The 16,083-nt window shown below is 41.3% G+C and overlaps 1 protein-coding gene across 2 annotated transcripts in view; it reads left to right on the top strand.

Annotated features, from left to right (window-relative positions):
- Window positions 1-16,083, top strand: part of CIR1 (corepressor interacting with RBPJ, CIR1) — a 34,481-nt gene that overhangs the window by 206 nt on the left and 18,192 nt on the right. Inside the window, exons 2-7 of one of the 2 annotated variants that reach the window (XM_004601360.2) lie at window positions 4,455-4,549; window positions 7,271-7,344; window positions 8,526-8,536; window positions 8,634-8,698; window positions 9,759-9,807; window positions 10,927-11,044. In XM_004601360.2, coding sequence (XP_004601417.2) covers window positions 4,455-4,549; window positions 7,271-7,344; window positions 8,526-8,536; window positions 8,634-8,698; window positions 9,759-9,807; window positions 10,927-11,044 — 412 coding nt within the window. The remainder of the gene's footprint in view (window positions 1-4,454; window positions 4,550-7,270; window positions 7,345-8,525; window positions 8,537-8,633; window positions 8,699-9,758; window positions 9,808-10,926; window positions 11,045-16,083) is intronic. The other variant, XM_055119995.1, reaches the window with a different exon arrangement.

Here is a 16,083-nt window from a genome sequence, read left to right as displayed (position 1 = left end):
CGTGCGAGTAGTGGGCATAGCCGAGGTTCCTCTATTTGCGACCCAGGCCCCGCAGCCTGGGTTTTCTTGCCTCTCCTTCTCCACTGAGAAATTCACGGGGAGAGTGACCTTTATTCTACAACGTCCAGGAGGTTGGCGGTTCACGTCGCCTCGGACTCCGCGCATCTGTAAGAAGCGGAAAAACAAAAAAAATGTATGGATCGGACCAGAAGTCACATTAGGACAGTGAGGGAGGGTCGTGGGCACTTTCGTGATGATGATGGTGGGTGCAGTAACTTTGTAAATCAATACTGTAAAGTTAAATGCAGTTGCAGCTATGCTACCTAAACTTTAGGATTTTTGGTTTGAGGGTTTTTTTTGTTTGTTTGTTTCGTTTTTAAGAAGAAAAAATATAATCTAGACGACCTCCTTGCCTCCCTGACAGCTACTAGTCACTGAAGTGGTGTGGGAGGGTTGGTAGAAGCTTGAAGAATTTTAGAACAGGGGAAAGCAGAGTTGAAAGAGTCTGACTTGTGGAATGGACCTGGATTCTAGTCATTCTTTCTTTCTTTTTTTTTTTTTTGGGGGGGGTCACACTCAACAGTGCTCAGGGGTTACTTCTGACTCTGCACTCAGGAATTACTCCTGACTGTGTTTGGGGGACCATATAGGTAGGATGCCAGGGATTGAACCCAGGACTGCATGCTGGGCAGTTGCCCTCCCCACTGTACTAGCTCTCGACCCTGGATTCTGGTTATTCTAAAAGTCATTCTTTCTTTTTTTTTTTTTTTTTTTGGCGGGGATCACACCTGGCGATGCAGAGGTTACTCCTGGCTCTGCATTCAGGAATTACTCCTGGTGGGTGCTCAGGGGACCATATGGGATGCTGGGAATCAAACCCGGGTCAGCTGGGTGCAAGATAAACACCCTACTGGCTGTGCTATTGCTCCAACCCCTCTAAGAGTCATTCTTTGCTCTGAGGTTGTTCACAAACATGTTTCAGATTTCCCTATCCTCAGTCTCCTAATTTGTAAGTTAAGAGCCATCCCTGTTAGTTGTTTTGTGAAATTCTGAAGGCATCAGAGTTAATGGAAAGGAAACAAAGCACTTGAGCCTGGTTGCTCACCGTGATGAAGGCATGCTGCGGAGGGTGTGGGTCAAGTTTCACTGCCACTCCACTACTAATTCTCAACCTGCTTCTGAAATAAATGTTGCCCAGAGTGTCCTCAGTAGGCCACATGTTGCTTACTTTTTGCCCTTCCCAGAGCAGTTGGGCTGGTTTTAATTGTGTTCCCTTTGCTCATCACTTTTCTAGACTCCTTACAACTCCCCAACCCAAGGCCCCTCAAAGACAACTCATATGCTAGACTACTAGACAGCTTAAGCATGTTGTCCTATGGCAGCTGAAACACTACATATAATAGTATCTTTTGCTCTTAGTCTGTTGTTCTATTTTCAGTTTGTCTCAGTTAAGAAGAAAGGAGTAATGATTCTTCAACTAGTCACCCAGATCAGAAATTCCAAGATCTGTCCCTTTCCTACATACTCCTTTTTGCTTGCATAATTGATTTATTGTTATATACAGATGAAAAAAACATTAAGTAGTTCAGGTCAGTCAATTTCTGCACCTAATTGGAAAATTGTGCAGACACTGTTTTTCTTGTGAGAGAAGAGGCATTCCTACATTTTATCTAGCCAGCTACTAAATTCTATTGCTCTTTCCTTCCAAGTAGTCCATCTCTACTGCTTGTCCCTGTTCCCTGGTCTTTGCTTAAAGTTAGACCCTCATCATCTTATGATTTGGCTTTGGTGCCACACTGGCAATATTCAGGAATTATGCCTGACTCTCCACTTAGGAATCACTCCTGAAAGTGCTCCAGAGACCATATAGGATACCAGGATCAAACCCCATCAGTCACATGCTGTACCTGCTGTACTATCACTCCGGCCCCACCCTCATCTCTAACCTAGATTGTTCCCTAATTAATTTTTCTATCTCTTTTGTTTATTTTTCCTTTTTGGGTCACACCCAGCAGTGCTTAGGGATTACTCCTGGCTCTGTGCTCAGGAATTACTCCTGGCTGGCAGTGCTCAGGGGACCATATGGGATGCCAGGGATCAAACCCAGGTCAGGTGTGTGCAAGGCCCGACCAGCTGTACTATCACTCCAGCCCCTACCTCTGTTATTGACATCTCTCAGTCCCTTTTCTCTGTAGCCATTAGTCTTTTTCTTTTTCAGTTTGCTTTTAGCAATACTCATGGATTTGTACAATTGTTATCGCAATTTTAGAATACTCTTCACCACCCCCACAAAAAACTTTTATCTGGTAGCAATCACTCCCAATTTGTCCTTAATTCGCCTACTCCTCCTTTCAGGTACTCACCAGGCTGCTTTCTGCTTCTGTGACTTTGCCTATTCTGGACATTTCATATAAATGGAATCATGCAACGTGTCATCTTTTGTAACTGTTTTCTCTCATACAACTGTTTTATAACTGTTTTCAAGGTCATTCGTGTTACTTCATTCCTGGTTACTACTAATCCCATTGTGTGAATATAGCACATCTTATTTATGTTCTCATCATTTGATGATGTTTAAGATGTTTGCACAAACTTTTAAAAGTACAAATTTGATTTTTTTTTAAGTTTGCACAAGCTTTTAAAAGTACAAATTTGATTTTTTTTTTCTTACTAAAAGTACTATCAGGGGCTGGAGTGATAGCACAGCATGAGGGCGTTTGCCTTGCACCCGGCCGACCCGAGTTCAATTCCCAGCATCCTATATGGTCCCCTGAGCATGGCCAGGGATAATTTCTGAGTGCAGAGCCAGAAGTGACCCCTGAGCATCGCTGGGTGTGACCCAAAAAGAAAAAATAATGAAAGTACTATTGGATTATGTACAAGTAATCTGATTCTAGTTTGATTTTCCCTTCATTATCTGGCACCATTGTTCTCATACCTTAGATTTTATTACATTGTACTACTTTCTGTTTTATACCTTTGGGGCTTGTCTGAGTTGTACCCTCTGCCAGTAATGTGCTGTTTTGTTTTATTTTTTTCTTAATAAAACTTTGATCCTCTTCAAAACCCTGTGTAATGTATATGAAAATATTTTTGTGCAGTTTTTTGTTGCAGCGATTTGTAGTGGCAAAAGAAAGGAAATTTCTTAAATGCACACCATTAGAGTAGGGAACTGTTTAATTGAGTGACATATGGTGCCACAATAGAATATGGCATGTATCTTCTCCCCATGCAAAACAAGGAAGTTTTTGTTTCTGATCTGGGAATGATCGCCAATACTTGGTGTGTATTATATAGTTTATAAATGTGAGCCTACAGAACGTTACCATTATGAAGAGTGAGAAAAAATTGCACATGTGGTTTTTTTGAAAGAATACATTATTTTCTACATATGTGCTTTTGATCTTTAGAATACAAGAAATAGATAGTCTTGACTACCTATGATATATTTACTTAATTTTTATGTGTTTGGGGCCCATGCCCAACAGTGCTCAGGGATTACTCTTGGCTCTGCACTCAGGAATTACTCCGAGTGGTACTTGGAGAACCAAATGGGATGTGGAGAATCAAAACCAGGTCAGACGTATGCAAAGCAAACACCCTACCCACTGTACTATCACTCCAGCCCCTGTAGTTATTTAATTTTAAAGATAACTTAAAAATCAAAACTTGCTTGATCAGAAACATAGTACAGGGCTTAAGGTGCCCACCTTAATTGCAGCTGACCCCATTTGATCCCTGCCACTACTTGGACCCCCAAATCATTGGGAAGGATCCCCCAGACTTTGGAAACAGAGAGAGAGAGAGAGAGAGAGAGAGAGAGAGAAATCTTTGTATACGTAAGTTTCTTGGGCATTTTGCTACACCACATTAATGATCTTGACCTGCTGTTGGTGCCACTGAGCTTCCAATACACCTCTATCTCATCTCTGCTTCCTCTCTAATATACCTCTGTCTCATCTCTGCTTCCTCTCTGGTACACCTCTATCTTGTGTATGCTTCTTCTCTTCTTTTATTTGCAACCACCTTTTATTTACTTTGCCTTTTTCCTACCCCTAAGTGTTTGTTAGCAAACCCCTAAGTGTTTGTTTCTCTTCTCAAGATGTCAGGTGACACCCTGTGGCATCTGCGAGCATTGTTTAACCTTGGTGATTATGCCCTGTGCTCAGGTGTTTTGGATTGGACAAATTCCCTGTAGAGGGATGGTTCGTGTCTTCTTGTGATCTGTCTGGAACTCAGTTCGAGAAGGTATTATACCAAAGAGTCCCAGGGGGCTTCTCAATTTTGATGTTTTTGCCTGAAAGATTAGCAGTCTTTTAGTGGTTGTCTTTACCGACTTCTGTCGAAACACAAATCAGATTTTCCAGCTGTTATTTGATGTTGCTAGTATTATGATCAAAATTGATTATGCCGTCACAAAGTTCCAATTTAAATTTTTTACTTCATTGATTTAGGTATGGATGGCAGAACAGAAAATATCGTATGACAAGAAGAAACAGGAAGAATTAATGCAGCAGTACCTTAAAGAACAAGAATCATATGATAATAGGTAAGAACTTCCACTCCTCTGATATTTGAAGTTGATTGTGTGAGAATGATCCCTTTCATAATTAAATTAGCTCTCTTCCACCCACCCTTTTTTGAGTCATACCCAACAGTGCTCAGGGGCTATTCCTGGCAGTGGTTGGGAGACCACATGCAGTGCTGGTGATCAGAACAGATTCTTCCGGACAGGCCCGTTAACTCTAGTACTATCTCTCTGGGGCCCATAAGTTAGCTTTTCATAAGTGCCCCAGTGGTAGGATTCTGTTCTTTTCTGGTAAACCAACTGATTCTCATGTCCGTAAACATCCTCTTTTTCCAACCTTCCCTGTAATTGACATAAAGTGTAAATTGATATGACTGTTTGCACAGTTGGTGAGCAAGTTGCAAATTAGGCAAAACTAGAACAACAATAAATATACACTTTTGAGGGCCAAAGCACTACTACAGTAGATGGGGTGCTTACCTTACACACAGCCAACCCAGGTTCGATCCCTGGCACACCATATGGACCCTTGAGCCCCACCAGGAGAGTCCTTGTGTGTCGAGCCAAGAGTAAACGCTGAGCACTGCAGGTATGGCCCAAAGAAAACAAAGATAAAATTGAAACCAGCATCCTTCCACCTTTTTACACCTGAAGATCAGTACCTGTCCTGCGTTACCAGATCACAACCACCCGTTATATCCATGGCAATAAACTGGTAGATTTTGATCTTCCTGCACCTCAGACTGATACTGGTCCACAGAGCCATAGTAGAAGAAGGCTGATTTAAACACCTGTTTGAAGTGCTGGTTTTATGTTTATTTACAAAATTTTGGAGTACACTGTGAAGTTTAGATCTCAGCATGTTAAGTCCTTCCCCTCCCCGACCTTCTCGGTGAAAATACTTCACTTGTGACTCAAGCCAGCCAACATATAATTACAGTATGGCTTACTGAAGGAAATCCAAAATATCATAATCTAAGCATGTGATTCAACTGGCAATAAATGGGAAGGTTACGGATGTCTTAAGACAAGGTTCATGAGACCAGCTGGAAAAGAGTGGCTTCTTTGGGGTATAGAAACTTGCTGCATCAGGTCCAGAGGAACGGAGGGAGCTTGGGGAGTGCCACTTCTCTCAGTACAGCCTCTGGGAACTGATGCCAAATCCTGGCAAGGCTCCCGAGACCCCACGGGCATGGATTCCAAAGTGTCTCAGATGGCCTGTTTGAGCTCCTGTTTGAATGGTGTATAGTCAGAGATGCTGGTTAGTGTTTCAGACTTGGCCTCATGGAGGAGCAAGACCATCCTTCCCTAGTGTGAGTGCTTGTCAGGGTCCAACCATTAAACAGATGGTTGCTTTCATTCTGAATTGTTAGCAGGAGCCACTCCATTTTAACTGCCTGTTTCCTGATAAGAATCAACAAACTGTACAGGTAATACGAAGCCATGGCTATAATGTAATTTCAGGAAATTTTTGGCATTTGAAAACAAAACATTGTCTCCACTAGTAGCACTTCTCATTCAATCCTTATTCTACCTCTAAACTTGAAGCAACTACTAGTTTACATTTGGTCTATCATTTGCCTATTCTGGACTTGTCATATAATAGGATCATATAATATGTGGTCTTTATGACTGGCACTTAGTATAACCTTCTTTGTATTTTGTTCTGGGATCACACGATAATGCTCAGGGGTCACTATTAACTCTGTGCTCAGGAATCACTCCTGGCAGTTTCATATGTGATGTACAGATTGAACTGGGTTGGGTGCAAGCAAGGCAGGCCCCCTAACCACTTTGCTCTCTCTCCAGCCCCAGATGTTTTTAAAGCTTATCAACACTATAGCATGTTGTTAGTTAATGCCTTAATGTAGATTCCTTCATCCTGTTGCATTTTTCTTTTCTACAGTTCTTTATAAACTCTAGTGGAAATAAGAAAGGAATTACATCCTTTATGATGACCTTTCCCATGTATGAGGAAATTCTATTTCCTCTTTAGCCTTCATCTTTGTAATCAGTACTTGACTTTGATCTTATAAATTAAAACTTTAATTCAACCCATCACTTGATTTGTTGCAGTTCTTTTATTTAAGATGTGAGTGTATTTCTCTCAATGGGATCCAAACAGGGAACATCGAGTGTTATAATTTTTGACGTGTAGTAGATGTTGACTTCATTATGATAGTTAATCTGTTGTAGACTGTCTTTCAACTGTTTTTTCTTCGTTGACCCCACTTAAGAATTTGTGATGTTCTCTCATTGACTTTGACTCTTTCGAGCATTAATTGAGTTTGACTTCCTAAAGAAATTCCAGAAAGATTCATTTTTCCAAAACCATTTGATCCCTCCCAATTAAGAAAAAATGTTGGCACTCTTGAGCTTAATTCCACATTTGTGCTGGTATATAAGATTTCAAAGATCCACTGTTTCCACATTGCAGAGTTTAAGAAAAGCATGTGAGAGTGCCCATGGATATTTCTTCCCCCTTTCTGTTGGCTAAGTCAAGATCTCCCAGGTTATGAGAAAGTCTCTGAACTTCAAGCCAGTTACTAAAAAAGATGGCACTATTTTCCACTCAGTATTTCAGATGTAATCTATAGTGGGTAAGATTTTGTAGCTTTATTACTAACAGAAATCATTTATCTTAATTCCCTTTGGGGTTTTTTTGAGAGAAAGGAAAAGGAAGGAGCGTTACTTTGTATTTTTACCTCCTACATAAAATTGGTTTTTTTATACCTTATTTAGATTGCTTATGGGAGATGAACGTGTGAAGAATGGCCTTAATTTCATGTATGAGGCACCACCAGGAGCTAAAAAAGGTACTTACCCTCATTTCCTCTTTTTTTTTTAAGTCTTTGATGTGTTTGCAATTAAAAATTAAAAACTGCTATGACACGTAAGTTGCTCTTCATCTTCTGAAATTGCTATTATTCTGTAAAGACTTTAAAAAAAAAAAAAAAAAAAACCTTTCCCAAGCACCTCTGGGTAGCTTGGTGGCCCTTGCAGTATTGCGCTGGAGCAGCCGAGCATTCCAGCCTTGAACTACCCACCCTGTTGGCCAAATGTTCCAGGAGTAGCCCCTGGGGCCTCTACGCAAAGCTTGGGAAGCACCCCTCCCCCCAAATAAATGTATATTTTATTTAACAAAAGAACTAAAAATTGTCAGTCCTAAAAAATGCTATATCCTTTGAGGAAGAAAATATCAACATTAACAAATGTATTTATTCTTTTGTAATTTATGTATTTATCTTTTACCTATAATTTTGTAATTAGTACAGCAAAAATGTAAAAAATGTAAAAGTATGAAAATTAAAAATTGACATGCTTAGGGGCTGGAGCAATAGCACAGAGGATAGGTCGTTTGCCTTGCACTAGGCCAACCCGGGTTCGATTCCCAGCATCCCATATGGTCCCCTAGCACTGCCAGGAGTAATTCCTGAGTGCAGAGCCAAGAGTAACCCCTGTGCATCGCCAGGTGTGACCCAAAAAGCAAAAAAAAAAAAATTGACATGCTTAGTAAAGACTTTTTTCAGGACCAGAGAGCTAATCCAGAGATTAAGGCACTTGCCGGGCATGCTGCTGACCCCAGTTCTATCCTCAGCACTGTGTATGGTCTCCTGAGCTAAGCGAGGAATATCCCCTGACCATCAATTGTGTGGCCCCCAAAAACAAGCAAAAAGCTTTCATATTCATTATGATCATTTCACTGATTTTGGTTTTATCTTTTGAAAGCAGAAGAAAGTCAAAACAGCTCTTTGAGGGCTGTGTGCTCAGAGGTCACTCCTGGGGATGCTGGTTGTTCCTGGGGATCCCTGTGCTGTACTGGAGAGCAACTGTGGTTGGCCACATGCTTGGCAAGCACCTTAACCCCTAGATTGTTTCCCCAGCCCAAAAGAACAAATTCTTAAAAGTTACAATTAAATTATGTCATATATTTTCGTGTCGAAGGTTTTAACTTAAATATGCCCTTTTTTCCCCTGTATGTTGATACACAATCAAGAAAATAAAGAGGTAAAGTATTATTTTCTATATTTGAATATACTTGCTTGCAATAGATTATAATTTTACGGAAAAAAAAATAGCTGAAAGACTTAATGAATGTTTTCAGAAAGAAGAAACAGAAGGAGAGACTGAATACAAATTTGAATGGCAGAAAGGAGCCCCACGAGAAAAGTAAGAACTGGCTTTCTTTAAAAAAAATTTTTTTTTTGGTTTGAGGTAACAGTTGGTTTACAAGACTATGTTAAGGGTACAATTTTATACTCTTCAGAATATACTGTCACAGCCATACCCATCACCAAAGTACCAGTATGCCTTTACAGTCTGATGGGCCCCTATCCTCTCCCTTCCAGTAACTTAAGTTCTGGGGTCCAACAGTGATTTTGTTTGACTTTGAAGAACCTCTTTTTTTTTTTTAATTGCATCCTGAGCTTCATATATGCAAGACAAGAACGGATTTTCTTTTTAGAGAAATTATTTGACTATCATTTTGGTTTGGTGAGCTGAAACTCAGCAGTATTCAGGGACTGGAGTCATTCCTGGCAGACCACAGGGACCATGGAGTACTTCTGTGGAACTCAGGGCTCCTGCATGCAAAATGAACTCTCTCCGTGACTTGTTCCCTTTTGTTTTTTATTTGTTTGTGGGCCATTCCCTGCAATGCTAAGGGATAACTCCTTAATATGGTTCTGGGCACCATACAGGGTGCTGGGAATTGTACCCATATCAGCCATGTGCAAAGCAAGCACCCTACCCACTGTACTCTCTCCTGCTCCTGGCCCTATGTCTTAGATCCTATCTTACATTGCCTTTTTCCTTCATTAGAGAAGGCAACTAGAATAAAAAGAAGAGATTTTTTAGACTATTTTTCATATGCACCTAATTTGCATGACCATAGTTTTTAGGTTTAAGGTTTTTAGGTTTTGTTGTTTTGGAAGGGCAGGGAATGGGAGGTTGTGAGGACTGGGCAGTGCTAGAAAATGAAGCTAAATCCCCACACGTGTAAAGCATGTGCTCCAACATTGCACCACAGCTTTCTGGTTTTCATTTTTTAAATAACTCTTCATCAGACTGGAAACTTAATAACGAAGTTGTATTTAGAAGTACTGAATAGCTTGTATTATTTTAGATAGTTTCCAGACTTACTCATCTTACTATGTACATAGGCCTACGAAACTATTTTTTAGATTGATTTATTGTACTTAATAATGTCTTTTACATCTCTGCTTAATAGATATGCCAAAGATGACATGAACATCAGAGATCAGCCCTTTGGTATTCAGGCAAGTGATGCATATTTTACTTTGTAAGAATGAAATTTATTTCTAGGCCAGAGTGATAGAACAGCAGATAAGGTGCTTGCCTTACACTCACCTGCCCAGGGTTTTATCCCTAGCACCTCATATGGTCCCCTAATCCCCTCTAGGAGTGATCCCCCTCTAGGAGAGAGCCAGGAATAAGCCCTGAGCACTTCGGGTGTGACCTCAAAAAAATCCAATGAAAAGGAATTAAGATTTATTTAATAATTTATATTGTTATATAGAAGAACTCTGTCGTTTGTGGTTATATCAGATAATAGAAGGATAAGAGTGAAAATATGTGATAAACTGAATAAAGATAGAAATGAGAATGTTTAATGGGGCCCATTCCTAGCAGAGCTTGGGCTACCAGGGATTCACTCAGTAGTGCTTGGCAGGTGAGAGTCATGCAGGTGCTGGGGATCAAACTCAGGGCTATGTGTTAGATTTGCTTGCCACCTGGTAAACTGCCTCCTAAGCCTAGCAATCCAAGTTCTGTAGATGGAAATACAATAATGGTTTCCAGTTTTCGGTAAGTTTGGAGAATTATCTACAAGTCAAGAAAGGCTATAAAAGTTACAGTACTATTTGTTTAGAACAGAGACAAACTCTTACAAGAGGGCCCAGTCCTTATATAAGTAGCACTTTTTGGAATACTGCCTTATTTATTTACAGGTTGCTTTCCCTTTGCGTTGGTGGAGTTGAGTCATTTACCAGAGACCGCTGGCCCATGAGCCTAAATTATTTAATATTTGTTACTTTACCATAAAAGTTGGCCCCCCACTGACATATGTGTATGTGTCTGTGTGTGTTGTGTTGTGTGTTGTGCCAGGAGTGGATTGCATCACCTCACACATAGGGGCCAACTGCTCTATCACTTAGCTACACCCAGGACCTAAAGGTTGACTTAAGCCATGACATGATTTTTTATTTTTAATGATTAGCTATTTGTATTAAATTACTAAATATGATTTTGAAGTCTCTCTTCATGGAGATCTTTTAAAAACAAGAGTCATTGAATTTAAAGTCTACCAAAAAGTGCTAAGTTGGACATTGATTATATTCTTAGTGTTTTAAAACCAAAATGTGTTCATTATTTCTTAGGTTCGAAATGTGAGGTGCATTAAATGTCACAAGTGGGGTCATGTCAACACTGATCGAGAATGTCCTTTGTTTGGTCTTTCTGGAATTAATGCGAGTTCAGTTCCAACTGATGGCTCAGGTAAGCCCTAGACATGATTTTTTTGTTTTAGAATTTATATAGAATACAAACAAAGAAAAAGAGCATTTCATTTTTTAAAAATACCTCTGGGTATGGATTTAAATTGGTTTTGCTTGTTTTTCCTACTGTCATATCCCCAGATTTGATGAACTCTGATCATACATTTTGAATTTGAAGTGCTATATAATTAGAACTAAATTTTAATTTTCCTAGCTGAAAACCCTGTGAACCTCATTTTAAAAGTAAAAGGTACATTAAACATACTTTATCAGATCAATAATCTAAAAATAGAAAGGAAAGAATTATTCTCATATTTATGTCTTCCTAAGTAGTAAAAGCTGCCTAGACTAAAAAGGCAATTGCCTCTCTTTAGTTCATAGATAAAATCAGATTGCACTTTAAAAGATGTTAAAACTTGGGGCTGGAGTGATAGCACAGCGTGTAGTGCGTTTGTCAGGGGTAATTCCTGAGTGCAGAGCGAAGAGTGGCCCCTGAGCATCGCTGGGTGTGACCCGAAAAGCAAAAAAAAAAAAAAAAAGATGTTAAAACTTTTACTATTGGCTTTTACTTGAAAATTACCTTCCCTGCTTAAGAAAAAATGATCTAGGAGCCTGGGATATATATAGCTCAATGGTTGAATCCATATGCTTATTTTGTATGTGTAAGGCTCTGGGTTCAATCCTCTGCAATGCAGGAAGAATACAAAAAAGGAAAATTGGCTTACTTTGCCTTGGATCATTTTGTTTGGTTTTATTTTTTATATATAAAAAGATATTAAGATATTAAAACCTAAATTTAATACCTAAATTTAAACCAAAATTTAAAACCTAAAGCTCCTAAAACCTAAATTTCTAAATTTTTCACTGACAAGAGCATGGGGAGAATCTTTGGTCCACATATTTGGTCTTTGACCCCAGTCCTAACCCAGAGCTCCTGACCAACGTGGTCATTCCAAGAGATAGGAGTCTCTGGTTCTCATGAACCCACTCTGAGAGAGTCTCTCAGAGGAGGGATACCCAGAAACACCATGTCTTCGATGTAAACTTGTAATGTACAGCCCTCCTCCTATTCTTTTGAGAAGGTTTAAAACTGAGTTCGTGCTCCATCATGCATATGTTCGGAAGCCCCCATTAAAACACCCAGGTATGGGACTCAGAGAACTGCTGGGCTGGTGAATGCTGAGTGTAGGGGCAGTTACTCCTGGAGAGGGCAGGGCAGTGCCGAGTCCTTCCCTCACGTAGGCCCTGGGCAGAGCTCTTCATCTGGATGTTCACTGGCATCCTTTATTGCTTCCCTGATCAACTGGTCAAGTAGTCATGAGCTCTTTGAGCCACTCTAGCAAATTGAAGCAGCCTGAGCAAAGGGGTGTAGGAGCCTCCAGTTCGTGGCCAAGTGGGCAGGAGATAGGGGGAACCTGCTGCTTGGCATCATCAAGCAGAGGGCGGCGGAATCCGCTTTGTGGGACTGAGGTCTCAGACCCACAGGGCAGGCACTGGTGCTGTTCCAGAGTCAGAGAGTGTCAGAGTCCAGTTGAACTATTGGGTACCCAGCTGGCATTGCAGAGAATTGTTGGGGGACTAGAGACCCAAACCACGGGACCCTGGTCAGGGGAGGCCCACACAAAGGAACAAGGTTAAAAGAGAGCCACAGTTGGAAAAAGGTTGAGAAACACTACACTAATTTGGGTCTTTTTTGGTGTTTTACTACATTAATTTAATATGTCTGGTTAAATTATAAGTAAGGAGTAAAGCCTGTATTTTCTGAGTTTAGATACAGATGTTCAAAAAAGAAAACTTAGAGCTGGAGTGGGTACAGTGGGTAGGGCATTTGCCTTACACGCGCTGATCCAGGCTCGAACTCCGGCATCCCATATGGTCCCCCAAACACCACCAGAGGTAATTCCTGAGTGCAGAGCCAGGAGTAACCCCTGAGCATCACCAGGTGGAACCAAAAAGGAAAAACATTTTTTTAAGTTAAAAAAAAAGTTAGAGCCGATGGCAGGACATTCAATACATTGCTGCCAAATAGAGTGCTCATAACAAAACAGAAACATTTTAATCTGAAGAATTTTCATCTAGGGCTCCTGATTCAGCTAACTATTGTCTTAACATCAGAGACAGCTTCTAAAACCTTACGGTTTGAAAAATAACCTCAGGGGCTGGAGCGATAGCACAGAGAGTAAGGCATTTGCCTAGCACGCGGCCGACCCAGGTTCAATTCCCAGCATCCCATATGGTCCCCCGAGCACTGCCAGGAGTAATTCCTGAGTGCAGAGCTCCAGGAGTAACCCCTGAGCATTGCCAGGTGTGATCCCAAAAGCAAAAAAAAAAAAAAAAAGAAAAGAAAGATAACCTCATTCAAGGTCATCTGAACTTGGAGCACTTGTTCTTCCCTTATTTTTGTTTGTGGTGACGCTGTGCATGGAACCTGGAGACTGGGAGCTGTTGCTGTGCCCCATCCCAGCACCCACCCAGCTTCCTGATATATCCTCGCCTGTCTATACTCGTCAGCGCAAGTTTGTACTGTGACTCTCTTTGGGGGTAGATGCATGGTAATTATTCTGAAACCACTCAAGGCCTACTGCATTAGGTTTTAACCCTCTGCCCCGCCCTCATACCTGCATATTTAGTCCTGGAACCCTTCAGAGGTTGGTACTGCCATATGCATCGACAAGAGGCCATGCCTCTGCAGTACACAGAGTTTCAGGGATCTGGTTAGCCCGCAGCAGTGCAGGGCCTCTGAGACTCCTCAGTCTCCATGGCTGCTTCCTTCCTGTCATGTTCTTCTCCCCTCTCAGCATGACTTTCTCAGAGGGCCCACCTGGCCACGTGCTCTGGACGTGCCTTCACATATCTTTGCGCTTCATGTCCCTTCCCTTTGCTCACTGTAGTGATGTTGGCCAGGGGTCACTCTCATGGTTGCGGTGCTGCCACAGTGCCCACACACACACTTGAGTTTTGCTTTTGCACGTGTCAGTTGCAGTGTTTACCGGGACACATACTTGGTTGTAAGGTCCTGGAGATCACACACTGTGCTGTGGCACCAGGCTCCCAAACAGCCTCACCTCTGGGATCATACTCAGGCACATGGGGAGATGCCAGGTTTGAGCTCATGGCCTTGCCAGCCTCAAGTTTGCAGGACAGGTGTCTTTGCCACAGAGCTTTCCCTGCTTCCATGCCTCCCTTTCATTCTTATCCAAGATGCAATTCAGTTTCCACTACGGCACTGGTAAAATGCCTAGTTTTGTTTTTTTTTTTTACTCATTTACCTTGTGTCATTTCCATTTAATGGAAGCAAGGACCAATTCTACTTTGATATTGTATACCTAGAGTCTAAAAAAATACCTGGAACTGAGTAAATGCTCCATAAATGATGGCTGAATGAATTTATTTTCCCAGCTGGAGCATCAACCATATCACTATCTTGTGAATTGCTGGAGACCGGGAATGTAGCTGAGAGGTAGCACACATGGAGCTTTGTAGTTTATCTTATTCCAGTACTGCTGGGAATGGCCCCCCAACTCTGGCCTCCAAACACCAAGCCAGGAATAGTTCCCGAGCGCACCACAGGGTGTGGCCCCAAAATTAAAAACATGAAAAATTAAATGGATCTAAGAATCTACTTGGAACCAAGGATGTGGTTCAGTTGCAGCTAGCACACATGCCTTGCAGAGTAACATCATCTTTGAAGAATTATCAAGGTCTCGATAAGTAAAAAGAAATGTTTTGTCTTAAAAACACAAAATGCAAGCAAAAGATTTGAATGAGTAGAACTAAATTTAAATTTAAATTTGAATGAGTAGAAATTAAGTTTGGCTCTTGGTACTCTGAATGGTTAGTGTTTCCCAGACTTAGCCACTATAAAGGATCACTTGAGTATGTTGTTACGCATACAACCACATGCCTTTCCCAGACACAGTGAATTCTGAGAGGAATCTAAGACTCTTACCCCTAGATAATACTGAAAGTTTGAGAAAACAGCTGTAGGTGCCAGAGAGATCGTATGGCAAGTAGGGCATTTGACTTGCAAGCAGCTGACCCAGATTTAATCCTCGGTATCCCGTATGGTCCCCCACACATGATGAAAAGGAAAGCGTTTCAACATCTTTCTAATTTTTCACTACTGTAAATTGTCATGAAAGCTGGAGGGATAATCAAATAAATCATTGATATATCAAACGAATTTAAAAAATAGTAATTGAGGGCCCAGAGAGATGGTACAATGGATAGGGCATTTGCCTTACAGCCGGCAACCTGGTTTGATTGCCCATAAGGTCCCCCAAGTACTGCCAGAAGTGGTTCCTAAGTGTAGAGCCAGAACTAACTCCTGAGCATTGCCGGGTGTGGCCCAAAAGCAAAATAGTAGATAATATCTTTTTAAATATCAATTGAGTCTGCACCATGATTCTAATAGTTTTAAAAAATACTTATTACGACAGAGACAAAACATGAAACTAATTTGGGGAAACTACAGGTGCTTTTTCTTTCATTTTTATTTTGAAAATGATTTAAAATTGAGAAAGAAGGGCTGGAGAGATAGCACAGCGGGTAGGGCGTTTGCCTTGCACGCGGCCGACCCGGGTTCAAATCCCAGCATCCCATATCGTCCCCTGAGCACAGCCAGGGGTAATTCCTGAGTGCAGAGCCAGGAGTAACCCCTGTGCATCGCCAGGTGTGACCCAAAAAGCCAAAAAAAAAAAAAAAAAAAAAAAAATTGAGAAAGAAATAAAGTCTGGGACTAGGGAGATGGCTCAAAGGACTCCAAGAGCATTTGTTTTGCATATAGGACCCTCAGGGTCAATTCCCAGTATCATATACACCTCCCCCCAACACTGCCCCAGGAACGTCCCCAGTACCCAGTGTGCCTCCCTGCCTCTGCATCATTGTCATCCTGTTGCTCATTGATTTGCTCGAGCGGGCACCAGTAACATCTCCATTGTCAAACTTGTTGTTACTGTTTTTGGCATATCGAATACGCCACAGGTAGCTTACCAGGCTCTGCCATGTAGGCAAGATACTCTCGGTAGCTTGCCGGGCTCT

Source organism: Sorex araneus, chromosome X (genome assembly GCF_027595985.1).
Source record: "Sorex araneus isolate mSorAra2 chromosome X, mSorAra2.pri, whole genome shotgun sequence".
Classification (NCBI taxonomy): domain Eukaryota; kingdom Metazoa; phylum Chordata; class Mammalia; order Eulipotyphla; family Soricidae; genus Sorex; species Sorex araneus.
Note: the sequence above shows the minus strand (reverse complement) of the source record. Positions and strands in the feature narration are given on the sequence as shown.